Source organism: Myxocyprinus asiaticus, chromosome 4 (assembly GCF_019703515.2).
Source record: "Myxocyprinus asiaticus isolate MX2 ecotype Aquarium Trade chromosome 4, UBuf_Myxa_2, whole genome shotgun sequence".
NCBI lineage: Eukaryota > Metazoa > Chordata > Actinopteri > Cypriniformes > Catostomidae > Myxocyprinus > Myxocyprinus asiaticus.
Genome location: NC_059347.1, coordinates 45,649,846 through 45,677,362, shown reverse-complemented (window position 1 = coordinate 45,677,362; position 27,517 = coordinate 45,649,846). Strand labels below are relative to the sequence as shown.

At 43.0% G+C, this 27,517-nt stretch overlaps 2 protein-coding genes across 2 annotated transcripts in view; one reads left to right on the top strand and one right to left on the bottom strand.

The window, feature by feature from the left end:
* Positions 1–365: 365 nt before the first annotated feature.
* LOC127432028 (globoside alpha-1,3-N-acetylgalactosaminyltransferase 1-like) overlaps positions 366–27,517 on the bottom strand; it is a 42,321-nt gene continuing 15,169 nt past the window's right edge. Inside the window, exons 4-10 of the mRNA XM_051682790.1 lie at positions 21,951–22,089; positions 5,388–5,423; positions 3,571–3,621; positions 3,366–3,410; positions 2,760–2,792; positions 2,492–2,626; positions 366–1,678 (exon numbers count right to left, since the gene is read on the bottom strand). Coding sequence (XP_051538750.1) covers positions 991–1,678; positions 2,492–2,626; positions 2,760–2,792; positions 3,366–3,410; positions 3,571–3,621; positions 5,388–5,423; positions 21,951–22,089 — 1,127 coding nt within the window. The 3' untranslated portion in view covers positions 366–990. The remainder of the gene's footprint in view (positions 1,679–2,491; positions 2,627–2,759; positions 2,793–3,365; positions 3,411–3,570; positions 3,622–5,387; positions 5,424–21,950; positions 22,090–27,517) is intronic.
* LOC127432038 (proline-rich protein 36-like) lies at positions 10,002–21,938 on the top strand. The gene is made up of 2 exons (XM_051682809.1): positions 10,002–12,863; positions 18,511–21,938. The coding sequence occupies exon 2, from the start codon at positions 19,619–19,621 to the stop codon at positions 20,438–20,440; it is 822 nt and encodes a 273-aa protein (XP_051538769.1). The 5' UTR covers positions 10,002–12,863; positions 18,511–19,618; the 3' UTR covers positions 20,441–21,938.

The window sequence follows — 27,517 nt, the reverse complement described above, 5'->3', positions numbered from 1 at the left end:
TCAAACCAGTCCATCTGGCACCAATAATCATCCATGCAATTATCTAATCAGCAAATCGTGTGGTAGCAGTGCAGCGCATTAAAATCACGCAGATATGGGTCAGGAGCTTCAGTTAATATTCACATCAACCATCAGAATGGGAAAAAAAAATTATCACAGTGATTTGGACCATGGCATGATTGATGGTGCCAGATGGGCTGGTTTGAGTATTTCTGTAACTGCTGATCTCTTTTCTTAATGTTGAAAGAATGCAGTGGCTTATGATCTTATTTCAGTGTAAATCTTCCCCTTTTTTGTCATGACGAAAACTTTAAGTAATGAAAGGCGGTTTTACATGGTTTCAAACGAGTGCAGTCGCACAATATCATACGAATTATCCAAATTTAGAAAAGTCATACGAATCCTGACGATTTCGCTGTGAGAGTGTGTTTGAATAAAATTAATTGCATAATTATCCTGGGCTGGCTCATTTTTTTTATACATAAAGCTAAAGGTATAAAGACCCAATCTGTTTTCAATATTTTTTTAATGAAATACATTTGTTTTTAGTTCATTGAGATGTATTAAGAAGAAGAATGCCACTAAATTATTTAATTTATTAGAAAGCTTCGGAATTACCTAAATTCTTCTTGGGTATGACGCCTCTAGAGAGAGGTGTTTCAGAGCCTCCAAATCCAAGCTAAATCAAATGAATAAAAACAAAGAGGAAGACATTCAGTTTGTGTTTTGTTGCACAATTAACAGAGAAATATGTACAGAGAAAAAATTACATAACAAGTTGGCCATTTTTGTCTACTAAAAGCAGATAATATATAACACCATTGTCCCCATGAATGCCTGTACATGTCTATGTGTTTCTAAGTATTTTTGTGGCTTCCCTGTTATCAGTTTAACCTGCTGACATTTCTAAGATTCACAATATATTTGTGGAGGGCTGTGAGGTCCCTGTATGTCCATGTGGTTGAATACAGCCATGGGCAACAGTTGCTATTAATTTGGGCGAACTTCTGCATTATTTTTAGAGACATGAGAGAAGCGAATAACTCTCACTTGGTTAGTTCTGGCATTGATGTCCCGCCACAGATATTCAGGTGAGAGCAACTTACTGGGTTTTTTATAAAGGAAGTACTTGTTCAAGTGAGATTCATCATGCCATATTGCCTCAATGGACTTTGCAGCATCAATACCCTGCTGTTCACGGCAGGTTTTGGTGAGTTCATGTACTTCATTCAGAAAGCCTCCAAACGCAGCAGCTGTGTAATAATAATCACCTTCCCCAGCTGGAATAAACGCTTGTGACTCTGGTCTGCGTTCATATGTGAATTGATCCCGTGGGTAATCATAGAACCAAGGGTGTATCACAGCTACTGCTTGACCTAAAGTCTCCACACCCCAGCGGCTGTTGAACTTTGTATCCACATCAAGGCAGAAAATGTAGTCAGCCTCATTGGCCAGTTCGCTCTCAATTAGTTTTTCCAATATTTCCATTCTGCCCATACTGATGTCCTGCCACCTGTTCAAACTCGGAACCTTCCGTACCGTCAGACGATGTTGGTCACCTAGCTTTACTTCAGGAACTGCATCTGGTTGATCTGTAAACAAGTAATAATGTACTCTAAATCCGACAAAATAATGTTGCTCCGCTGACTCCAGAAAATCTTTGAGAAAACGTGTATATCTGAAAAAGAAACAGACAGAGAAAAAGAGGTAGAAATATTTCAGTTAATCTACCCATTCTACCCATTACAGAAACAAAAAAGGATATTTGCATCTATGCAGACTCTTTGTGACCAAAGTAACTTAACTTAATAAGTAGTCTCAGCCTCAGAAGGCACACCCACAGGTTTCCCACAGTTAGTGTTAACTGACTGTCTGATGCATATGGTACACAAATCTGGAATGCACTTTTTCAGTCTAGTAGCTGTAATTTGATTAGCTGGCATTATGCAACTTCTGTAAGTAAGGACAAACATGGTTGCCTGCTAGTACCGCTCGTCTTTTTCAATACCCTGAAAACAAAGACATGCTAATAAGATATGGTCTGGTACAATGTGCGCTTTTTAGGATGAAGTGACCACTGGGATGGCCAAAGTTTCAAATCTTTGAAAAGATATTTTCAGAGTTTTACATGCACAGAATTTTGTTTGAGGCACTTACTAAGAAGTAAACTAGATATTCACAAGCAGAACTGTGTATCTATATATACCAAAGATACAAAAATGTCTTGAAAGACAAATTTGCTCATAAGAACTGCAATTTGCTCAATAAATAAATAAATAAAATGGATTGCAAAATTTGGATCTTCGATTTCAAGGGTGTACCAAGTTTTAGTGAATTAATATGATGTTGTCAACACCCTCATAACAATCACTCAGAATATACTGTATAATCTGAAACTACAGTTGAATTTACAAGGGAAATAAAAACAAAAGAGATAACAAAGAGATAGACTGGTAGATAGAGAGAAAAAAAGGTATCATGTGGTACTCACTTTCCCAAAGCGAAAACTGTGGTTGCTATGGTGATGTTTTGTTGTTTGTACAGAGAGTCCATCAGCGTGGGATCAAAAGTTCCCTCCCAAATAATTGGGGCCAACCATGGTGTCAAAGTAACAACATCTGTCCGACTGTTTGAAACACACAAACATACACAGAGCTGTAATCATTGCACCCATGCATAAAACTGCAGAGCCAATTACACAGGAACTAAAAAAATACAGGTTACTACTGCAAACACTAAACATACTACATCAAACTCACCCCACCAGAAGACTGGGCTGATTGTACAAAAACCTGTAATACAAATGCAGAAAGTACAAAGAGCAGTAGTCCTCATTAAAGGTGAAGAGTGTAATTTTTGCAGCATCAAACAGAATGCAAAAAAAAAAAAAATGTTTTCAAACAGTTTTCCCAGAACACACCCCTTGGCTTGACGCCTTCAATTGGTCAGACAAAAAGATAGTCCCGCCCTAAACTCAAGCCATTGTTTGAGACAAATGGTGCTATACCGGGCTGGTTGTGATGCTCAAACAAACAGAGCAATGATATGATAGTACCACTACCACAGTATTTGCACTTTCAGGGAAGTCAAACAACCAAAGGCTTACTAATAGTTAAAAAATACATTAAAATTCTGCAAAACTGGACCAGGAGAAAGTATTTAAACAAATTGCAAACTTCACCTTTAACTACTGATGGCCTTAAACTACTTTTGTCATTGGATGAAAGTCTGTACTTGAAAAAAAAACTGTTCTTTAATATTTATTAAAGGAAACATGTAAAATGAGAATAAAATGTATTCTGGTGAATACAGTGTTAATGGTTTTGAATTCTAAGTACTTTTGCAACAATTTAAATTTTACACACCCTGGTGATGAGCGCAATCCCAAGTTCTTATGCTTCTCCTCTGTCCTGATAATAACATAATCAGACTCTTATTCATAAGAATTGTTATCAAATGGTGTCTTTTGCTGTTTCTAAATAAAAAATGAGTATATGAGTGTGCAGGTGTTTGTATGTTGAAGAGAGAATGCATGTATGTGTACAGTATGTGCACTACATCATTTCTTACTTGACAATAGTTGGTTCAGTTATTTGTTGTTGTTGCTGCTGCTGTTGTTGTCTGCAACAACAACAAAAAAAAAAAAAGAAAAAGAATATATATACAGTATATATATATATATACAGGTGCATCTCAATAAATTAGAATGTCGTGGAAAAGTTCATTTATTTCAGTAATTCAACTCAAATTGTGAAACTCGTGTATTAAATAAATTCAGTGTACACAGACTGAAGTAGTTTAAGTCTTTGGTTCTTTTAATTGTGATGACTTTGGCTCACATTTAACAAAAACCCACCAATTCACTATCTCAAAAAATTAGAATATGGTGACATGCCAATCAGCTAATCAACTCAAAACACCTGCAAAGGTTTCCTGAGCCTTCAAAATGGTCTCTCAGTTTGGTTCACTAGGCCACACAATCATGGGGAAGACTGCTGATCTGACAGTGGTCCAGAAGACAATCATTGACACCCTTCACAAGGAGGGTAAGCCACAAACATTCATTGCCAAAGAAGCTGGCTGTTCACAGAGTGCTGTATCCAAGCATGTTAACAGAAAGTTGAGTGGAAGGAAAAAGTGTGGAAGAAAAAGATGCACAACCAACCGAGAGAACCGCAGCCTTATGAGGATTGTCAAGCAAAATCGATTCAAGAATTTGGGTGAACTTCACAAGGAATGGACTGAGGCTGGGGTCAAGGCATCAAAAGCCACCACACACAGACGTGTCAAGGAATTTGGCTACAGTTGTCGTATTCCTCTTGATAAGCCACTCCTGAACCACAGACAATGTCAAAGGCGTCTTACCTGGGCTAAGGAGAAGAAGAACTGGACTGTTGCCCAGTGGTCCAAAGTCCTCTTTTCAGATGAGAGCAAGTTTTGTATTTCATTTGGAAACAAGGTCCTAGAGTCTGGAGGAAGGGTGGAGAAGCTCATAGCCCAAGTTGCTTGAAGTCCAGTGTTAAGTTTCCACAGTCTGTGATGATTTGGGGTGCAATGTCATCTGCTGGTGTTGGTCCATTGTGTTTTTTGAAAACCAAAGTCACTGCACCCGTTTACCAAGAAATTTTGGAGCACTTCATGCTTCCTTCTGCTGACCAGCTTTTTAAAGATGCTAATTTCATTTTCCAGCAGGATTTGGCACCTGCCCACACTGCCAAAAGCACCAAAAGTTGGTTAAATGACCATGGTGTTGGTGTGTTTGACTGGCCAGCAAACTCACCAGACCTGAACCCCATAGAGAATCTATGGGGTATTGTCAAGAGGAAAATGAGAAACAAGAGACCAAAAAATGCAGATGAGCTGAAGGCCACTGTCAAAGAAACCTGGGCTTCCATACCACCTCAGCAGTGCCACAAACTGATCACCTCCATGCCACGCCGAATTGAGGCAGTAATTAAAGCAAAAGGAGCCCCTACCAAGCATTGAGCACATATACAGTAAATGAACATACTTTCCAGAAGGCCAACAATTCACTAAAAATGTTTTTTTTTATTGGTCTTATGATGTATTCTAATTTTTTGAGATAGTGAATTGGTGGGTTTTTGTTAAATGTGAGCCAAAATCATCACAATTAAAAGAACCAAAGACTTAAACTACTTCAGTCTGTGTGCATTGAATTTATTTAATACACGAGTTTCACAATTTGAGTTGAATTACTGAAATAAATGAACTTTTCCACGACAATCTAATTTATTGAGATGCACCTGTATATATATATATATTATATTATATTTCAGCATTGCACCATTGACAGGTGGATATCTATAGTTGGTGGTTGGTAATGGTGGTTGTTTTGCAGTGGCAATGTCTGGTTGTACCAAACTCACCTGTCCTGTTTGGAGGCGTACCACAGGTACAGGACCCTGCGAAGAAAGAAACAGTGTGGCTGTACACTTATCTTCTCTGTGTTTAAGTTTCAGTTGTTACAGATTTGTAATTGTTAAATACGCAGAATTAATTTGTTATGTACACATGTTGTGTATGCAGACTAATTAAATGTTTGCTCATAGGTGGGTCCAAACGTAATTTGTTTTTGGAATATTTTGACTGATGAGTGTAGTACTTTAAGCTACTTTAAAAAATGTTTTTTATGTTTATATAAATTCCACTGAATTTACAGATTTTTCTTTAAAATCAGGGCAGAAAATGCTAAAAAGGTTCTGCAGATAACATCTGGGCGTACACATAAGTTAAACTTTTTAAAGGGAAATCACAAAACTTCTATTACATACTGTACACGGACAATAAAAAAAAATTAAGAATGCAGTTAGTAAATGTGTGGATGTTAGCAAGGCATTCATTGGAATGTGGATGAAAAGAATATGTTAATCCCTTATCCATTGTGGTTTTGTTGTCCCTGCCCAGTGATACATGTGAATTGGGTATGTGCTTACAGTAATTTGTCAATGCATTCCACTTCCACAGGACAAAAAATATTGGAAATCAAAAAATGAAATATGTTTCTTGGCTGTGTTTTCCAGAACTCTATACGTAAAAAAAACATTAAATGGACGTTTTTGACATAAACGCATGACACACTGTGTAAAACGTACAGTTAGAATCACCCTCATAAAGATACAAATGCCCCTGAAAATTAATTCCATATAACCCCTTAATAAAAAGTGAATTTGACACTGTCACGAAAAGATCGAAATGAAGGGCACATTCTAAATAAGTTTGTTATGAAGTTTTCAAAAGTTGCCTAGACAGAGGGGTGGGTGATCTTACCAACATTCTCATCTCACTCCACTCTGCCCTGTGATTTCTAACGAAGGACAGATATGTAAATGTAGTACAAAGCTGTTGTAATGCATTTCCTTTAGTGTAAGATTTCAGCCATACATCAATAATTTTTTTAGTATTGACTCTTTTACAATACCCATGACAATAACCAAAAAAACAATACTATTAAGGGGAACCTGTATGTGATCAAAATCCCGTCAAATGTATTGCGGTCACGGATCCAAAAATAATAAGCGCAGATCAAAAAATAACAAGCATGAATCAAAAATATATAAGCACATTTAAAATATGCTGCAAAAAAAAAAAAAAAAAAATTAAAAATAAAAAAAATTTAAAATTAAAGCAAAGTCATCAGAATTGCAAACAAAATCATGTTTTCCTTGGTTATATTACTGTTTTTTGTGCTCTCTGACAAATTGATTGATTTTCATTTTTTCTATGCTTACACTGAATTTTTCTTTGCTTTTGTTTCCAAGTTCTGCCCTTGATTTTCCAAAACTTGTGAGTAGAGTTTCATGTAAATCAGGGGGCGTTTTGCGTCCCTATTGGTCCACTAGTTCTTGATCGACAGCTGCTTCTCTAGCCAATCATTCGAAGAGGGGAGGTGATGTCACTCCAATTCAACTCCAACGGCTGCTGCTCAATATTATATTATTTGTGGTTGATAGATATGCTGCTTGTGTCTGTTTTGAGTATTTTCTGCCAGCTCTAGGAAACAATGTGCTGTCTGAGTAGGCCATTATCATAGTCCGTTAACACATGTATCGAGTCAGCTGAATTTAATTAGCAGAGCCTTTAGTTTAGACATTATTTAAGACTTCCTTGTTTGTAGGTTATTGGCTGGGCTGTTGAACTCCATCCAGCTTTTGCTGTGTAATATCTGATTGAGCTGCGCTGCGGTAGGCTGTGAAGCAGGTTGTAGCTTCGGAAGGGACTGTGGCGGTTGATGGAAGCGGCGTGGCTGTGGTGGTGTGGTGAGCGAAATCTGAGTGACGACAAGTGGTGGAGAGTTTAGAAAGCGGAGTTAGATTTGGCGGATTGGCAATAACTGTACCGTGAATGTAACTATCATGGGTGATACTACGGACGTAGATAGCGAAAGTATTTCATGGCAGGATGTAACTAGAAACAGGAAAGACAGGAATGATAGTTCTGGAAGTTCAACCTCAGGTTTGGGGGTGGGCGACATGGCCAAAAAAGTGAAGGCAAAACATACAAAGACAAGTATGAGGAAGGAGGATGAACAAACTGAATGGAAAGTGATGATAATGTTTAAAAAAGAAGGGGGGGCATTTTCACCCACTTAAATTGATGAAAGCAGTTGAGAAAGAAATGGGCAAAATCAAGTTCGCTAAATATTTAAGTAACAGGAGGCTTTTGATTTTTGCTAAAGATCAACTGTAAAGAGATAAGTTTCTCAGAGCGAAAACACTGAATGGAGAAAGGATCAGTGCTCATATCCCAGGGATTTCAGCAAAGCTTAGAGGTGTTATTTATGATGTACCTTCGGCAATGAAGATGGATGAGATAATTCGGGAAGCGAAAGGCGGAAAGGTAGTAAAAGCTACAAGACTACAAACGCAAAGAAATGGTGTGAAAATTGATAGCTTGTCAGTAGTTCATGAGTTTGAGAATGTTATGCCCAAAAGAGTAAGAATGGGATATTTGAGTTATGATTTTATAGAATTTCTCCCAGCACCACTACGATGTTTCAAGTGTCAAAGAATGGGACACACTGCAGGACAATGTAAAGGAAAGCATAGATGTGCAAGATGTGGAGGTGAACATGAATATGGAAAATGTGGTCAAGAAGCAAAAATCAGATGCTGCAACTGTGGCGGTTAACACAGTGCTGCTTTTGGAGGATGTCCTGTTCAAAGGCAAGCTAGAGAGGTGCAGAAATATAACATAACAAACCAGGTATCTTATGCCGATGCTGTTAAAAAAGTGAAGGAAAGTGAGCTAGCCAAATCCAGTGCTACACACATGGTAAATAGTGCAAGAGAGTCTGAGAATAAACAACAAATAGAGGTTCTGCCTCTCACACCAAACCAGAGACAAACAGAAACAAATCCATATATACAGAAGATTAATGATTTTGAATAAAATCAGCTTTGTTACTTCATATGTAAGACTGTGAATGTGGCAATACAACAAAAGAAAAAAAGTGATAGAATCAAGACAATTGTAGAGGCAGCTATAGAGATACTAGGGATTAAAGAAGTTATGGCTGAACTGATTCATGAGATGTTGAACCCTTCTATTTATGATGGACTGTCTCAAGGTGACTAGCTTCCTCGTGGTTTTCCATATCCTCCAATGGAATGCCAGAAGCTTAATTTCTAATGGGCAAGAGTTCAAGAAGGTTGTAACTGATCTGAAAGTTATACCTGATGTTATTTGTTAACAAGAAACATGGTTAAGACCACACTTGGAATTTGTCATCCTGACTGGCTGCATCTCCACCTTGTTCGGCAATAGCACCACCCACAACCGCAAAGCACTGCAAAGGGTGGTGCGAACTGCCAGACACATCATCGGAGGTGAGCTTCCCTCCCTCCAGGACATATATACCAGGCGGTGTGTGAAATTAGCTTGGAGGATCATCAGAGACTCCAGCCACCCGAACCATGGGCTGTTCTCACTGCTACCACCAGGCAGGCGGTATCGCAGCATCGGGACCCTCACCAGCCGACTTCATGGTAGCTTCTTCCCCCAAGCAATCAGACTTTTGAACTCCCACGATCAAAATACATCAGCACTGCAATTTATTACTCTTACTCTTATATCTCACACCGGACTGTCATTAATTATATTATTATTATATTATATTCTCTCTTAACAACTTACTATCAACCGACAGCCTGAATGTCAATACAGTACAATACAACCTACTGTACATTCTATACTATACATACTTTAAGTATACTATATATACTTTTTTTTATTGAATAATGTGTATCTATATTGTGTGTATTGTATACTGTACAGTGTATGTTATTATTTGTATATTGTGTTGTGTGTAATTATGTGTATATTAGACTTTAAATTGTGTTGTGTTAATCTGATGTTTATTGTAAATTGGTATATGTCTCATCACTGTCATGACTGCTATGTTGCTCGGAACTGCACCCAAGAATTTCACACACCATTGCACTTGTGTATATGGCTGTGTGACAATAAAAGTGATTTGATTTGATTGGAACTCTTTATTTAATGGCAAAGTGCGTATCAGATAAATGTGACATTTGTAATGTTCCTGAAAATGTTGAGCATGTCATTACGTGGTGTAGTAAATATAATTCAGAGAGGAACATCTTACGTGATAAGATATATGAACTAGAACGTGGATGGAATTTGGAAGGAATTTTAGGGATGAGTGAGAAAATGAGTGAATGCTTCAAGGCTCTCTTTCATTTTCTTAAAAATACAGGATTAGATCGTAAAATGTAGTTGTTATTTTATCTGTATATTTATTTTTTATTTTTTTACTTTTATGTAACCTAAAGTATGTAAAACCCTGATGTTACACACTCCGGTACAGTAGGTGGTGGTATGCACCTATACACGTTGGTTTGCGATCAGCCATTAAACAGAAAGAAGAAGGTTACTGGCTGCATATCTAAAAAAAAAAAAAAAACAAGGCTGGGTTGGTGTGGATGTTTGATGCATGTTTTTACAAGCTGTACCAATGTAGTCGCGAGTTCAGAACCCAACTTGATCCGCTTTTCCATGTTGCTGAATGTACCGTTATGCACTGATCCTACGTTGGCATGGCTACATGTAGTTTCTTTTTCCACAATACTGCAGCGAAATCAGAAACAAGTGACCAAGCATCCCCACGTCAATAAATAATGCAATAAAGTTGGCTTGATGTTGGACATTCTTTATTCACAAATAGTCGCAAATTTAGGGACCGTCTCTAAAGGTACAGGCAACATTGGAGCATACATATCCAAAACATTTCCATAACATAGAGTTAACAACTTCAGTAACATTTAAAGCAAATGACTTACAGGCATACAACCAACTCCAAGGTGTGCATGTAGGTGTCAGCAATAATGCACACCTTTTAGATTTTTGATATAATAATAATACAAATAAAAAAGTCAAATTATATGTAAGCATTTCTATATTCATCAGTATTGTAATAGGCCTTGGTGTCGGGATCTGGATTTTATTTAATGGAAAATTGGATCAAGTTGGGTTCTGGACTCGCGACTACATTGGTACAGCTAGTAAAAACATGCATCAAACATCCACACCAACCCAGCCTTGTTTTTTTGTTTTTTTTAGATATGCAGCCAATAACCTACAAACAAGGAAGTCTTAAATAATGCCTAAACTAACTTAAATTCAGCTCAATACATGTGCTAAATGACTATGACAATGATCTACTCGGACAACACATTGTTTCCTAGAGCTGGCAGAAAATACTCAAAACAGACACAAGCAGCATATCTATCAACCACAAATAATATAATATTGAGCAGCTGCCATTGGAGTTACATTGAAGTGACGTCACCTCCCCTCTTCGAATGATTGGTGTGAGAGAAGTTGACCTCTCAGCACCTCTCAGTTGACCTATTATTTGATATATTTAAGCAAGCTGACATTTCACAGCTAGTACTCAGGTCCTATTTTCATAATGCGTGTGTGTGTGTGTGTGTCAGTAACGGAAATCATGTGGAAAGGGTTTCCTGTTTTTGTCTGAGTGTCTGAGGTTAAAAGTTGAACATCACTCTTCTATTCTAGAAAATTTGGATTCATTTACATAATTAATACAGAATCTGTATGTATGTCTTTTTCAAATAAGGTAATGACTGATCTCATTGGATAATGTAGTTAGTGTATTGCTTTTCCTGTTCTAACAAAGGTATATAATGCTGTGCTGAACAATATAGTACGAGAAATCTCTGATGCATACTTAAGTGTCTGTGTCATTCATTTCTCCCCTCGCGAGGATCCGGATCGAGACAGCAACTGCAGACCTGACTTGATACTTAGGGGCCAGTCCTGAAAATTCCTGACAACAGGCTAGAGGAGGAGCTGTCGATCAAGAACTAGCGGACCAATAGGGATGCAAAATGCCCCGTGATTTACATGAAACTCTACTCACAAGTTCTGGAAAACCAACAGCAGAACTTGGAAATAAAAACAAAGAACAATACAGCGTGAGCGTACAAAAAATGAAAATATGAGCAAAATTGTCAGAGAGCACAAAAAACAAAGGAAAACATGATTTTGTTTGCAATTCTGATGACTTTGCTTTAATTTTTCTTTTGTTTTTTTGTTGTTGTTTTTTTGCAGTATATTTTAAATGTGTTTATATATTTTTGATTCATGCTTGTTATTTTTTAATCTGTGCTAATTATTTTAATCTGTGCCTTTTATTTATATTTGCTTATTATTTTTTGATTCACACTTATTATTTTTGGATCCATGACCGCAATACATTTGATGTGATTTTGATCCCATCAATCCCAACTAGTCTGAAATCATCACACAGATAAGATTTGCATTGCAAAGTCGTGTTTTGTTTAAAGTGAAATGCAAAACTGCTCATGGTCCTTGTTTATCTTTCCATTCATGTATGACCATCTTTAAAACAATGTTACCAACTGCTGTAGTTTTGAGAGAAATTATTTTCTCATTAAATGGAGCCATATGTAGGGTACCACCATCTTTATTTTGTGTATTGTTTAATGCAAAGCATCATTTTCAGTGTTTTTGGACTAAACATCACCAGACTATCAATGTGACCATCCCGTTGCAGTATTATGTTTGACCACACTCATGAAAATGAAAGGAAATTTTCTCAGAACAAAGCAACTGTGATATTGTTACAAATCGCTACAAATAGCAAAGTTGTTAGCTTAACTACTTTTCTCAGTAGTGAGGTGGTAGCTTCGCTAGTTTTTAAAACAAGTAGCTTTTCAGTAGCGAAGCCATTTTAATGATTAGGTAGTGGCATAGCGTTGACAAGAGCTACAATGCTACATCATGCTGTATGCCCTGTGTTTAACGTCGCAAGTTTTGAATCTGAACTAAAGATGTCTGATTCACAAATTAATCACCCCTTTGAGTCGGTTCTTTACAATGTATTGAAAATGGTCTAAATTTTTTTGCGATTCAATCTGAATGACTCTGATTACTTGCTGGGGCCACACTAGCAGACTCAAAACAACTTGATTTGAGTGGGGTGTGACAGACATAGTGACTGTTTTTGCTGATAATGTCCTCCTAGTTGGTGAGCCTGTCAGACTTACCGATTAATAACAGAGCGAAGGTGTCACACTTAACAACTGCCTTTGAGTTTTCTCCACGCTTCACTATCACGCCCCGTTTCCGCAGCCCATTTTCAATTTAACCTGAAGCTTTTGAATACACAGGTATTTTTCAATATTACTCCAAGAGTCTGCAGCATCTGCTATGTTTTGTTGTTTGTTTGTCACAGCATACCGACAAGCAGGGATAGCAGTCTCTAATGGCCGAACAAAATCAAAGCCTAATTTCTTCCAGGGACCATAAGGTAGCGGAACAGGTCGTAGAGGAGCTGGGTAAGTGAGAGCTGTTTTGTAGTTAGACTGACAAGGAGCACAGGCATATGCAGGTCTGAACCTGAGAATCCATACGAGGCCACCAGTAAAGGTCAAGCAGACACTGTTTGGTGCATACAATCCCCTGGTGGCTTTCATTGGCCAGGGTGATCAGTGTATGCCGCAAGGAGACAGCCACTACTAATCTGGAACCACAGAAGATATAATGACCCTTAACTGAGAGCTCATCCCTTATTTTGTAGCCCATATGGAAGGAGGCCAGCCACGGCCGATCTGTTCACGAAAGGCTGCCAATTCAGAGCATGAAGACCAAGCATCCTCAAAATCAGAGACTGGAAGAGAACTCAGTGTGGAAGATATCAGTGCTACCAGCACAGGTTCCACATCTGTAGAAGGGTCAGCTGACACATGCAGAGGGAGGTGTGAAAGGCAGTCTGCTGTATAGTTTTTTGAACCTGACTTATAGACAACATCATAGTCGAAACAAAGCAGGCATGCTGACCAGCAAGCGATGCGCAACCCAGCCCTACCCATTCCCATGGTAGTTAGTAAAGTTGTAAGTGTTTGGTGGTCCATTGGCAAATTAAAGCGTCGGCCCCACAAATATGTGCGCCACTTTTCTGTAGCCCATACGCATGCAAGTGCCTCTTTTTCCACGATTGCGTATTTACGCTCTGCAGCCGTAAGTGTACGTGATGCAAAAGCTACTTGTTTCTCTGTGCCATCTGGCTAAATTTGAGCAAACACAGCTCCCAGTCCATAAACACAGGCATCTGTTGTGATCACTGAGTGAAAATGAGGGATCGTACAGGGCTAGGGCAGAGCTGGATACTAAGAGCTGTTTGATGTTATAAAAACTGGTCTGGGCAGCCTCAGACCATGTAAAAGTGTCTTTGTCCTTTGTACATTTATGCATGAGAGCTACCACCATGGCAAAATTTGGAATAAACTTCGAGTACCAGTAGGCAAGACCCAAAAAGGATCACAAGACAGCAGTGTCAGACGGAGGTGGAGCTTTAAGGATTGCATCAACATGCTCTCGGTCAGGCAAAATACAATCTGCTGTGATGACATGGCCGAAGAAGTGCAGTGTGGTCTTCCTGAAGTGACACTTTTCATTGTTTAAGACCAGTCCATATTTCAGCTTTAACAGGACAGCATTGAGGATCCGGTCGTGCTCATCAGTGGTGGCACCGTAAACAATGAGGTCGTCCAGATAGTTCTGAACACCAGGAACCCCTTCTAGGATGGTTGCCATCATTTTTTGAAAAGCCAAAGAGGCCGATGCCAGGCTATATGGAACCTGGCAGAATTTAAATAGGCCCTTGTGTGTAATAAAGGCCGTAATGTCTCTGCTATCCTCATGGAGAGGCACCTGGTAGTATGCATTGGCTAGGTCAATAGTGGAAAATATTTTAGCACCTCGCAGGCTGGAGAGGAGCTCATATACGTGTTGTAAGGAGTAGTAGTCGGTGACCACAGCCTTGTTTGGTTCACAAAGGTCGGTGCACATTCGTATGCCCCCATTTTTTTTCTCGTAACTACAATGGGAGAAACCCATGAGGAGGCATCAATTTCTTCTATAATACCAGCCTGCAACAGACAGTTGAGCTCCGCCAAGACAGCATCCCTAACAGCGAAGGGCAAACGCCGCAATTTCTGGTGCACAGGTTGAACTGTAGGATCTATTTTTACCTTGTGTACAAACTGTTTCACACACCCTATCTCCGGTGGAGGGGTCACTAGGGGAGCAGCAGTAGCTGTGGACAGGACGGGAGTAGCTGGCATAGCATCTGAGGTGGTAACAGTATCAGCATTAATTGAGAGACGCAAGGTACTAATTAAGTCGAAGAAGAATGTAGATGGAGCACACAAATTTGCTACAGTCACCTGGGCATGGAGACATCCAAGTATTGAAATGTGTGTTTGTGTGTAGGTCACAAGCTTAGTATGAGGTGGAGACAAAGGGGTGAGGCTGAAATATTGTTTGTAGACATGCTGCATTAGAAGGATTACAGGATTTGCATTGGGCATTTGCAGCGGGGCATTGAGTGGAGTTGGATAAATGCCTGTCAGAACCACACCTAAAGCTAGATCTGTGTTGAGAAGGGATGGCAGCAGCATGTGGCTTAGCTGGGCGGTGATGCTGTTAGTGTGTAGTTTTGTGTGGTTTAGAGTGAACAGCCTGTACTGGAATTCCCTGCCGCTCCGCTTTGTATATGACAGTATATACAGGTGCATCTCAATAAATTAGAATGTCGTGAAAAGTTCATTTATTTCTGTAATTCAACTCAAATTGTGTAACTCGTGTATTAAATAAATTCAATGCACACAGACTGAAGTAGTTTAAGTCTTTGGTTCTTTTAATTGTGATGGTTTTGGCTCACATTTAATAAAAACCCACCAATTCACTATCTCAACAAATTAGAATACATCATAAGACCAATAAAAAAACATTTTTAGTGAATTGTTGGCCTTCTGGAAAGTATGTTCATTTACTGTATATGTACTCAATACTTGGTAGGGGCTCCTTTTGCTTTAATTACTGCCTCAATTCGGCGTGGCATGGAGATGATCAGTTTGTGGCACTGCTGAGGTGGTATGGAAGCCCAGGTTTCTTTGACAGTGGCCTTCAGCTCATCTGCATTTTTTGGTCTCTTGTTTCTCATTTTCCTCTTGACAATACCCCATAGATTCTCTATGGGGTTCAGGTCTGGTGAGTTTGCTGGCCAGTCAAGCACACCAACACCATGGTCATTTAACCAACTTTTGGCAGTGTGGGCAGGTGCCAAATCCTGCTGGAAAATGAAATTAGCATCTTTAAAAAGCTGGTCAGCAGAAGGAAGCATGAAGTGCTCCAAAATTTCTTGGTAAACGGGTGCAGTGACTTTGGTTTTCAAAAAACACAATGGACCAACACCAGCAGATGACATTGCACCCCAAATCATCACAGACTGTGGAAACTTAACACTGGACTTCAAGCAACTTGGGCTATGAGCTTCTCCACCCTTCCTCCAGACTCTAGGACCTTGGTTTCCAAATGAAATACAAAACTTGCTCTCATCTGAAAAGAGGACTTTGGAACACTGGGCAACAGTCCAGTTCTTCTCCTTAGCCCAGGTAAGACGCCTCTGACGTTGTCTGTGGTTCAGGAGTGGCTTAACAAGAGGAATACGACAACTGTAGCCAAATTCCTTGACACGTCTGTGTGTGGTGGCTCTTGATGCCTTGAACCCAGCCTCAGTCCATTCCTTGTGAAGTTCACCCAAATTCGTGAATCGATTTTGCTTGACAATCCTCATAAGGCTGCGGTTCTCTTGGTTGGTTGTGCATCTTTTTCTTCCACACTTTTTCCTTCCACTCAACTTTCTGTTAACATGCTTGGATACAGCACTCTGTGAACAGCCAGCTTATTTGGCAATGAATGTTTGTGGCTTACCCTCCTTGTGAAGGGTGTCAATGATTGTCTTCTGGACAACTGTCAGATCAGCAGTCTTCCCCATGATTGTGTAGCCTAGTGAACCAAACTGAGAGACCATTTTGAAGGCTCAGGAAACCTTTGCAGGTGTTTTGAGTTGATCAGCTGATTGGCATGTCACCATATTCTAATTTTTTGAAATAGTGAATTGGTGGGTTTTTGTTAAATGTGAGCCAAAATCATCACAATTAAAAGAACCAAAGACTTAAACTACTTCAGTCTGTGTGCATTGAATTTATTTAATACACGAGTTTCACAATTTGAGTTGAATTACTGAAATAAATGAACTTTTCCACGACATTCTAATTTATTGAGATGCACCTGTATATATTTGGTTGAAAAAAAGTAGCTTAACTACTACTTACTTTAAGAGTACCTTACAGCTTAGCTTAGCTAAGATTTCTGTCAAGTAGTTGGTAGCTTAGCTAGCTACAAGTTAATTGTCCAACACTGGTTTTACAGATCATTACCCCTGATTGGAAACAAACACATGATCCTTCAAACTCTCAATGTAAACCTGCCTTTTAAAAGTTAAACGTCTATATACTGTATATTAACAGAACAGGTTGAATCAGTTTGGTGACTCAAGGTTTCAACTTCCCGTTATTCCCCTATTTGGAATGCCCAGTCCCCACTACTTAGTAGGTCCTCGTGGTGGCGCTCACCTCAATCCGGGTGGCGGAGGACAAGTCTCAGTTGCTTCAACTTCTGAGACAGTCAATCCGCGCATCTTATCATGTGGCTCATTGTGCATGACACCGCAGAGACTCCCAGCATGTGGAGGCTCATGCTACTCTCCGCGATCCATGCACAACTTACCATGTGCCCCATTGAGAGCGAGAACCACTAATCGCGACCACGAGGAGGTTACCCTATGTGACTTTACCCTCCCTAGCAACTGGGCCAATTTGGTTGCTTAGGAAACCTGGCTGGAGTCACTCAGCACACCCTGGATTCGAACTTGCGACTCCAGGCCTCCGAAAATGCGCATGTGTTATATTTTAATGATCCAGTAGGCTAAGACAAATACACTATCAGGGCTGCCAACTCTCACACATTGAGCGTGACACTGTTCTCATGCTCTCACACCACACGCCCCTTTTCTCAGCCAAGCTGAACTCAAAACTTGGCAGCCCTGACCCTATTGAAGAAAATACCAGGAACGGACACAAAGTCTACACTGGGGGGGGGGATTTTTCCCCTTTTTCACCCAATTTGGAATGGCCAATTCCCAATGCACTTTTAAGTCCTTGTGGTCATGTAGTGATTTGCCTTAATCTGTGTGGCAGAGGACAAATCTCAGCTGCCTCCGCATCTGAGACCATCAACCCATGCATCTTATCATGTGGCTTGTTGAGCGCATTGCCATGGAGACATAGCACATGTGGAGGTTTCACACCATCCACCACAGCATCCACACTCAACTCATCACACACCCCACTGAGAACAAACCACATTATAGCAACCACGAGGAGGTTACCCCATGTGATTCTACCCTCCCTAGCAACCAGGCCAATTTGGTTGCTTAGGAGTCACTCAGCACACCCTGGGATTCAAACTAGTGAGCTAGCAAACTCCAGTGGTGGTAGCCAGCGTCTTTTACCACTGAGCTACCCAGGCCTCCGAAGTCAGCTATCTTTAACATTAAGAGAACATATTTTAACTCTAGTGTTTGTAGGAAGGACGTAGTAATCACAGATACCACAAGAGCAGGGAAAACTATGAATAATTCCTCTTTGCTATGGTTTAATATATGTAACATTTTCATTGGTGTCATTAAAATAACCTATGTTTTAATTATGAAAATATAGTTTTGCTATCACATTATATGGATTGAATTTATATTATTTTAGCCAGAAAACCATAGGTACCACATTTATAATTACTAGTAATTTAAAGGAAAATGGTACAATTTTAGCTTTACACCATTATTTCATAATTATTCAGTGATCTGAGTGTATGTGAAGTCAACGACTACTTGATTTCTATATTTTTCTTTATTCAGTAACACAAATTGAATACATTTATGCATGTAGAAGGACTGTTTTTTTACAACCTATATAGCTTGTTATCCTGAGACAACATCAGCACAGTTATTTGTTTAAAGTTTTAAAAAAGTTTTAATGTTCAGTAAGGTCTGAATGTCTTTTTTTTTTCTTAATTCCTTAGGAATCACTAAAGTGACTCCAGTGACTCTGGTTACATTCTCCACCACCGTATGGTACATGTCTTAGAGACAGGCTCTGAACACTGGAATACCTGCAATTAGGTGTGTGTGACTGTGGATGTGGAGAGGGGTCGTGATCCAAGGTTTAAAATGTCAAAAAACACTCTTACCCACCTTATTGAACTTGGGATGCCTCTGAAATGTGTTGCCAAACTACTGGGAGTCTCTTGAGCAACATTGTTTAGGAGGTTGGCTGACAAGAATATGTCAGTAAGAGCACTGTATAGTACCTGTACTGATGATGAGCTGGCGACAGAGGTGAAGAACTCTATACCAGATGCTGGATAACAGATGGTCTGAGGGGCTCTCCTGACACCAACCACAAACTAATCAGGTATGTCTGCATGCCTTTCTTTATATCACAATTGTAATGTGTATTCACATTGGGGGAATGATTGCAAAGTACTTTCAAAGTGTAGTTGGTAAAATTAAAAAATCTCTCATTTTCAGGTACAACAAATACACACTACTGCTATTTACACTGGCTTTCTGACTCAACATCCTGAGATGCTATGAACTCAACAGTGTGTTCTCAGGGAAAATGTGTGTCATGTTTGTGAGCAATTTATTTCTTGGCACTTACAATGTTTCAAGTGATGTCATATTTTATTAGGTACAACATTATAATCTATGTGGGAATAGATAGTTATTCGTGAAAGGTACGATTTTTCTTGTTTTTCCTGTTTCCGTGTTTATCCTGCCTTGTATTCTGTTTTATTGTTATCAAAGAAGCTGTGTTTAGATCCTGCTCCTGTGACCTCCTTCATTGCAACAGAACAACCGACCTCACGAAATGGATCTAGCGGTTCCCTTTATTCAGCTGAGCCGAGCAAACTTACCCGTCCAAGAATACTCACGTCCATCCTGGCCAAATACGTGGAATTTTCTGATTCTACACTGAAATTCATGTATCAGATTGGACTTATTTCTCACTAGTGGAGGGAGTTGCTGGCGACCAGAGATTACACGTGGGAGGAATATGTTGCACTGGTATTAGAAACATTCGCTTCAGCAGATCCTCCTCAATCAATCCCGGTTTCCGAGTCAGCCATGCCTGAATCTGCTCCATGCCATGTTCCAGTCAAGTCTGAGTCTGCTCCACATCATGTCCCAGTCAAGTCTGAGTCTGTTCCACGTCATGTCCCAGTCAAGTCTGAGTCTGCTCCACACCATGTCCCAGTCAAGTTTGAGTCTGCTCCACACCATGTCCCAGTCAAGTCTGAGTTGGTTTCACACCATGTCATAACCTGGCCTTCCGCGACTCCCTGCTTGAAGCCCTTCTCGGCCCTTGTCTCTAAGTTGAATTATCCACCACTGATGTTGATGTGTTTGGTCACGAAGACCCTTTCTCACAGCTTGTCAGTACTCCTGCCTGCCACAGGCAATGAGCTGCCAGCCTCGTCCATCCCAGAGCCTGCGCTGCCAGCCTCGTCCGTCCCAGAGCCAGCACTGCCAGCCTCTTCTGTCCCAGAGCCTGCGCTGCCAGCCTTGTTCATCCTAGAGCCTGCGATGCCAACTTCGGCCTCCTGGAGGAGGAGGAGGAGAAAGCCTTCTGTTCCCGAGTCTCTGCCCAAGTTCACGACCATGGAGGTCATTTACGAGTCTCTGTCCATGCCCATGACCACAGAGGTCGCTCCCGAGACTCTGCTCATGTTCGCGACCACTGAGGTTATTTCCCAGTCATCCTGGACTCTTAGGCTCGAGCCTACCATGGCTCCGCCTTCCACGGCTTCGCCCCTCGAGCCACCTATGGCTCTGCCTTCCACGGCTCCGCCCCTTGAGCCTGCCATGGCTCCGCATTCCACGGCTCCAGTCTCTAGACTGTGGTCATCTCCCAGGTCTCCTGACCCTGTTTCAGCCCTGTGGCCATAACCAGGCCTTCTGATCCAGTCCCTATCCTGAGGTGGCCTTCTGGATCTCCTGGTCATCTGCCTGATCTGCTCTGGTATCCCTGGTCTCATGGCCATCTGCCTGATCTGCTCTGGTCTTCTGGATCTCCTGGCCATCTGCCTGATCTGCTCTGGTCTCCTAGATCTCCTGGCCATCTGCCTGATCTGCTCTAGTCTCCTGGGTCTCCTGGCCATCCACCAGATCTGCTCTGGTCTTCTGGATCTCCTGGCAGTCTGCCTGATCTGCTCTGGTCTCCTGGGTCTCCTGGCCGTCCACCTGATCTGCTCTGGTTTCCTTGGTCTCTTGGCCGTCTGCCTGCTCTGCTCTGGTCTCCTTGGTTCCCTGGTCATCTACCTGATCTGATCTGGTCTCCTGGGTCCTCTGGCCACCAGCTTAATCTGCTCTGGACTCTTTGTTCTCCGGCTCCATCTTGGCCCTGCCTCCCCTTCCTGCCCTCCTTGGGTGTCAGGAGCCGCCCATTAAGGGAGTGGCGGGGGGGTTATGTTACGATTCTCTGTTTTTTTGCCCTGTGTTTAACCTCTGTCATCTGCTTCCCCGTGGACTACACTTCCCATGATTCCCTGCCCTAATCGTTACCAGCTGTTTCCTATTGTTTTCACCTGTTACATTTACCTAATTATTCCCTTATGTATATATTGCCCTGATTTCTGTTCACCTTTGTCAGTTGTTAATGTTTCTCCCCTGTTCATGCTCCGGCTCAGTCCTGTTTGTTTACTTTTGTTTTACTTCCTGGTTTCCTGTCTTGCCCTGTTTCCTCATTTATCCTGCCTTGTATTCTGTTTTATTGTTATTAAAGAAGCTGTGTTAGATCCTGCTCCTGTGACCTCCTTCATTCCAACAGTACCTAAAGGTAGCAAACAACAGTCGCTCTGACACCCATTTGGATTGAGGCTGTGAGTGAATGTGGGTTTCCAATGAGGTAACAGTATGTATTAAAATAGAAACATATATATTTGCCAAACTTTACTGTTGTCACACAATACTGCTGTTTTCTCTGCTTAACCTGTTAGTCCATAATCAATTGTGTGTAACTGTAATGCATTGTAATGTTTGATGCTCTGTTTGTAGACTAAGAGGTGATCATGGAGGTGAAAATGTAGAAGTAGCACAGCTAATGTTTTCAGTTCGTAGAACTGACAACAACTGCTTCAATGCTAGTAAAAGTGTTCATAATCACAGGTGTGTGGCAGCGGGGGTGTGGTCAAGCATCTCTCCGGAGAGAGAGAAAGCGGTAAGGGTGCTTACACCTGAGCTAAATTATGTCTAACACCTGTCTCTAATTTCAGTGAGCACGGGGAGAGCGGCATAAATAGAGCTACACAGCACTTAGTGGAGAGAGAGACTGGATACGACAGAGCCGAGCCAGAGCAAGGATTTTTTAGTAGTGAAAGCAGTGTGTGTTAGTGTTTAGTTTAGTGCGTAAAGGTAAACTGTAAGCTGGTGTCGTGAAGAGGGGAAAATAAAGCCTCACCTTAAGATGGAAAAACTGCTTCTCGCTTCATCTTTTACACTGGTGCCAAAACCCGGGATTGAAGTTTGGGTCGAAGATGGATGGAGGTCATCCCGTAGAGTCCTCCCAGTTGGCGGAGATCCTCCAAGCCCTCGCCAGCCTACATCAGAACCACCAACAAACGCTGCTTGAGCTCCGACAAGATCAAGACCGCCGGTTTGTCGAGCTCATGCATGCTCAAGCCGAGGACCGGCAGGCGATACGGAGCCTCCTCTGCCAGGGGGCATTCTCAGCCGCGACCCCGGACACTCCCACGCCGTTACCCCTGCCAGCATTACAGAAAATGGGGCGGCGAACGACCCCGAGGCCTTCCTGGATTTGTTTGAGCGGACCGCCGAGATCTGGGGCTGGCCGCTCGACCAATGGGCAGCCTGATTGATCCCACTATTGTCCAGGGAAGCCCAGCTTGCGGCTCAACAACTGCCAGTGTCGAGCCTCCTGGCCTACGGAGATTTAAAAAGAGCCATCTTGCAACGGGTTGGTCGCACTCCGGAGGAAATTCATCAACTCTTCCGGAGCATGAAGTTGGAAAGCTCCGACCGCCCGTTTGCCTTTGCCCAGCGGCTCCGTGACGCCTGCCGAAGATGGCTGCTAGCAGGGGATCGCGACGTCCAGGGAATTATCGACCAGGTGGTACTGGAACAGTTCATAGTTCGACTGCCAAAAGGAACGGCAGAGTGGGTCCAGTGCCACCTCCCGGCGTCGTTGGAGGAAGCTATCCGACTTGCGGAGGACCACATGGCGGTGATCCCGAGGGCGGAAGATCCCTCCTACGTTTTCTCTCCTCCCTCTGTTTCTTCCCCCTCCCCTCTCTCTCTCTCATCTGCTCTTTCTCCAGGTCCCGTTCCTGCCCCACGCAGACGAGGAGGAACTCAGCCCCTGAGACCAGTTCCCCGGGTGTGGGAGGCGACGCCTTCCCCTACTCCAATGCCCCGCCGCTCTCCCCCTCAGAGGGGGGCGCCCGCCGACGCAAGTGCGGGCGTAGCGCCTGGGCCAGCCTGCTGGAGGTGCGGAGACCTGAGCCACTTCCGAGATCAGTGCCCTCTGATGGAGCTGGGAATGGTGGTGCGGGTCTCTGACCTCCCACAGGCTGCCCCCGACCGGGCCGGAGCATACCGGATACTGGTAAGTGTCAAGGGGGGTACTCACCAAGCGTTGGTGGATACCGGGTGTAATCAAACCACTATCCACCAACGCCTGGTTCAACCCGAAGCATTGGTCACAACCAAAACGGTGAAGGTGAAATGTGTACATGGGGATATTCACAAGTATCCGGTGGTGACCCTGACAATTAAATTTCGGGGGAAAAAGCATAGAGTGGAGGCCGCGGTTAGTTCCCGCCTCACCCATCTGCTGATTTTGGGGCCTGATTGGCCTGATTTTAGAGTTTTATTAAAGGGAATTTGCGCAGATGGGTCCTGTATGAAAATAGGGAGATGTGTGATGTGCGATGCTCTGGCAGGGGAGGCGGAGCCGGGGCCGTCCTCGACAGCTCCACGTCATGATGACGAGAGAGGGGGAGAGGCTGCGGCCCTTCCCCTTCTCAGGGAATTCCCTGACGGGGATTTCCCTTTGGAGCAGTCGCGAGACAAAACCCTCAAACACGCCTTTGACCAAGTGAGAGTCATCGATGGTCAACGACTCCAGCCTGACATCGCACTTTCATACCCCTATTTTGCTATTATAAATGAGCGGTTGTATCGAGTGACACAGGACACTCGGACCAAAGAGGATACAACCCAACTGTTGATTCCAAGGAGCCGTCGGGAAATGGTATTCCAGGCAGCTCATTATAATCCCATGGCGGGTCACCTAGGAGAAAGAAAAACACTGAACCGTCTAATAGCCCGTTTCTATTGGCCGGGCATTGGCGGCGATGTCCGCAGGTGGTGTGCGTCATGCCGCAAATGCCAGCTGGTTAACCCACCAGCCACCCCAAAAGCGCCATTGCACCCTCTCCCTCTGATTGAGGTCCCCTTTGAGAGAATTGGAATGGACCTCATCGGGCCATTAGAATGGTCAGCATGCGGACATCGCTTTGTATTGGTCCTAGTGGACTATGCAACACGATATCCGGAAGCAGTGCCTCTTCGCAACATCTCAGCACGCAGTGTTGCGGAGGCACTCTTCAAAATAATCTCCCGGGTGGGGATTCCGAAAGAAATCCTCACCGATCAGGGCACAACATTTATGTCACGAACACTACGCGAACTGTACGAGTTGTTAAATATTAAATCGATTCGCACCAGTGTATATCATCCTCAAACGGATGGCCTGGTGGAACGATTTAATAAAACCCTCAAAAACATGATTCGTAAGTTCGTACACGATGATTCTAGAAATTGGGATAAATGGCTCGACCCCCTGTTATTTGCAGTATGAGAGGTCCCGCAAGCCTCCACTGGCTTCTCCCCATTCGAGCTGCTGTATGGGCGACGCCCACGCGGCATGCTTGATGTATTGCGAGAGGCCTGGGAGGAGGGACCTTCAAACAGTAAAAATGAAATTCAGTACGTTCTTGATCTTAGAGCAAAACTCCACACTTTGGGGCAACTAACACAGGAGAATTTGCTCCAAGCTCAAGAACGACAGCGCCGACAATATGACAGGGGAACTCAGCTAAGGGAATTTGCACCGGGAGATAAAGTGCTTGTATTGCTTCCCACATCGAGCTCTAAATTACTCGCCAAGTGGCAAGGACCCTTTGAGGTCACACGACGAGTGGGAGATCTTGATTATGAGGTTAAACGAACCGATAGAGGGGACGCTCGTCAAATATACCACCTCAATCTCCTGAAATTGTGGAGGGAGGTGGTTCCCGTGACGTTGGCCACGGTAGTTCCCGAGAAGGCGGAGCTCGGACCGGAGGTGAGTTCAAAACATAAACAGTTCACCCCAGTCATTTGCGGAGACCACCTCTCACCGAGCCAACTCGCGGAGGTTGCTAGGTTGCAACAGGAGTTTGCGGATGTGTTCTCCCCTCTACCGGGACGTACAAACCTCATCCATCACCACATCGAGACCGAGCCGGGGGTCGTGGTACGTAGCCGCCCCTATCGATTACCTGAACACAAAAAGAAAATTGTTCGGGAAGAATTGGATGCGATGCTTGATATGGGGGTAATAGAAGAATCCCACAGTGATTGGTCCAGCCCAGTTGTTCTAGTGCCTAAGAGCGACGGGTCTGTACGGTTCTGTGTGGATTATAGGAAAGTCAACGCGGTGTCTAAATTTGATGCATATCCAATGCCTCGCGTTGATGAGTTGCTCAATCGGTTGGGCGCTTCTCGATTTTATTCGACATTGGATTTGATGAAGGGTTATTGGCAGATCCCCTTGACACCAATTTCCCGTGAGAAAACCGCCTTCTCCACACCGTTTGGATTACACCAATTTGTGACACTTCCGTTCGGTTTGTTTGGGGCCCCGGCTACATTTCAGCGTCTCATGGACCAAATCCTCAGACCGCATTCAACCTACGCCGCTGCCTATTTAGATGACATCATCATTTATAGCAATGATTGGCAGCGGAATCAAGATGGCGCCGAGTATGGCTGCTGCGTTGCGAGCTCCGACACAACATAGCAATGTTTTGTTTGTTTTGTTTACAATTCTTATGTTTTTTGTCTTGGATGTTGTCTGCCTCATTGTCTACAACAGACAAACACTTTTGGACATTGGTTCAGCAATCTCACACCGAAAACCGGACTTCACATTCCTCAATGCCGACCCGCTGTTTACAAACACGCCAGCGGAGCCCTTTGTCTGGGCAGCACGGCCGCGGAAACGCAAGAGGAAAAGGGGAAACAGAGCCGGCGTTCTCATCAGAGTAAGACGCCGCGCAAATCGACCCCCACTACCCACTATTCTACTGGCAAATTTTCAGTCTCTGGATAACAAGCTTTGCGAGCTGAAAGCGCGGATCTCTTTCCAATGAGAGACGAGGGACTGCTGCATTATCTGCCTAACAGAAACTTGGATGTCTGCGGAGATTCCAGACTCAGCCATTGAACCCACGGGGTTCTCCATGCACCGAGCGGACAGAGCGAAAGACCTCTCAGGTAAAACTAGAGGAGGTGGTGTATGTTTTATGATCAACAAATCCTGGTGTGATCAGAGGAACGTACATTCCATCAAGTCTTTCTGTTCTCCTGATCTGGAATTTCTTATGCTTCTGTGTCGACCATTCTGGCTACCGAGGGAATTCACAGCGGTCATTATCACAGCTGTGTACATCCCGCCACAAGCCGACACAGACCGGGCACTCAAGGAACTGTACGGGATTATAAGTGAGCAGGAAACCGCGCACCCTGAGGCCGCGTTCATTGTGACCGGGGACTTTAACAAAGCCAGTTTAAAATCAGTCGCACCAAAATATCACCAGCACATTAGTTTCAACACACGAGGGGACCGGGTTTTGGATCATTGCTACTCTCCGTTCCGGGATGGCTACAAATCCCTCCCCCGCCCACCATTTGGCAAATCGGACCACTCTTCCATTCTGCTTCTGCCCGCTTACAGGCAGAAATTGAAACAGGAAGCACCCACCCTCAGAACGATCCAGTGCTGGTCGGACCAATCAGACTCTACGCTACAGGACTGTTTTGATCACACGGACTGGGAGATGTTCCGGTCCGCCTCTGATGACGACATCGAGCTTAACGCTGATAGCGTAATGTGTTTCATCAGAACGTGCGTAGAGGAAGTGATTCCGACCAGAACTGTGCGAATCTATCCGAATCAGAAGCCGTGGATCAATAGCGATGTTCGCGCGGCACTTAATGTGCGGACCTCTGCTTTTAATTCCGGGAACGCGGAAGAGCATAAACAAGCCAGTTATGCCCTCCGAAAAACTATCAAAACAGCAAAACGCCAGTACAGGAGCAAGATTGAAGGACAGTTTAACACCACCAACTCTAGAAGCATGTGGCAGGGAATTAACATCATCACGGACTTTAAAGGGAATAAAAACTCCGCCATGAACACCGCTGCCTCTCTACCGGATGAGCTAAATAAATTTTATGCTCGTTTCGAGGGAAATAACACCGCCCTCGCGGAGAGAGCTCTCGCGGCTGAAGCTACAGAGGTTAGTTCACTCTCCGTCTCTGTAGCGGATGTAACCCGATCCTTCCGACGGGTGAATATCCGCAAAGCCGCGGGTCCAGACGGCATTCCGGGCCACGTCATCAGAGCGTGCGCGAACCAGCTGGCTGGTGTTTTTACGGACATTTTCAACCTTTCCCTCTCTTTGTCTGTGGTCCCCACATGCTTTAAAACATCCACCATTGTGCCTGTTCCAAAACAATCAAAAATAACTTGTTTAAATGACTGGCGTCCTGTTGCTCTGACCCCCATCATCAGCAAATGTTTTGAGAGACTAATCAGAGATTACATCTGCTCTGTCTTGCCACTCAATCTTGACCCGCTGCAGTTTGCTTACCGCAACAACCGCTCCACTGATGATGCCATTGCATCTACAATACACACTGCTCTCTCCCACCTGGAAAAAAAGAACACTTATGTGAGAA

Excerpts from the sequence above, each read along its gene's own strand:
- LOC127432038 (XM_051682809.1), top strand. The coding sequence starts at position 19,619 with ATGCCTGAATCTGCTCCATGCCATGTTCCAGTCAAGTCTGAGTCTGCT.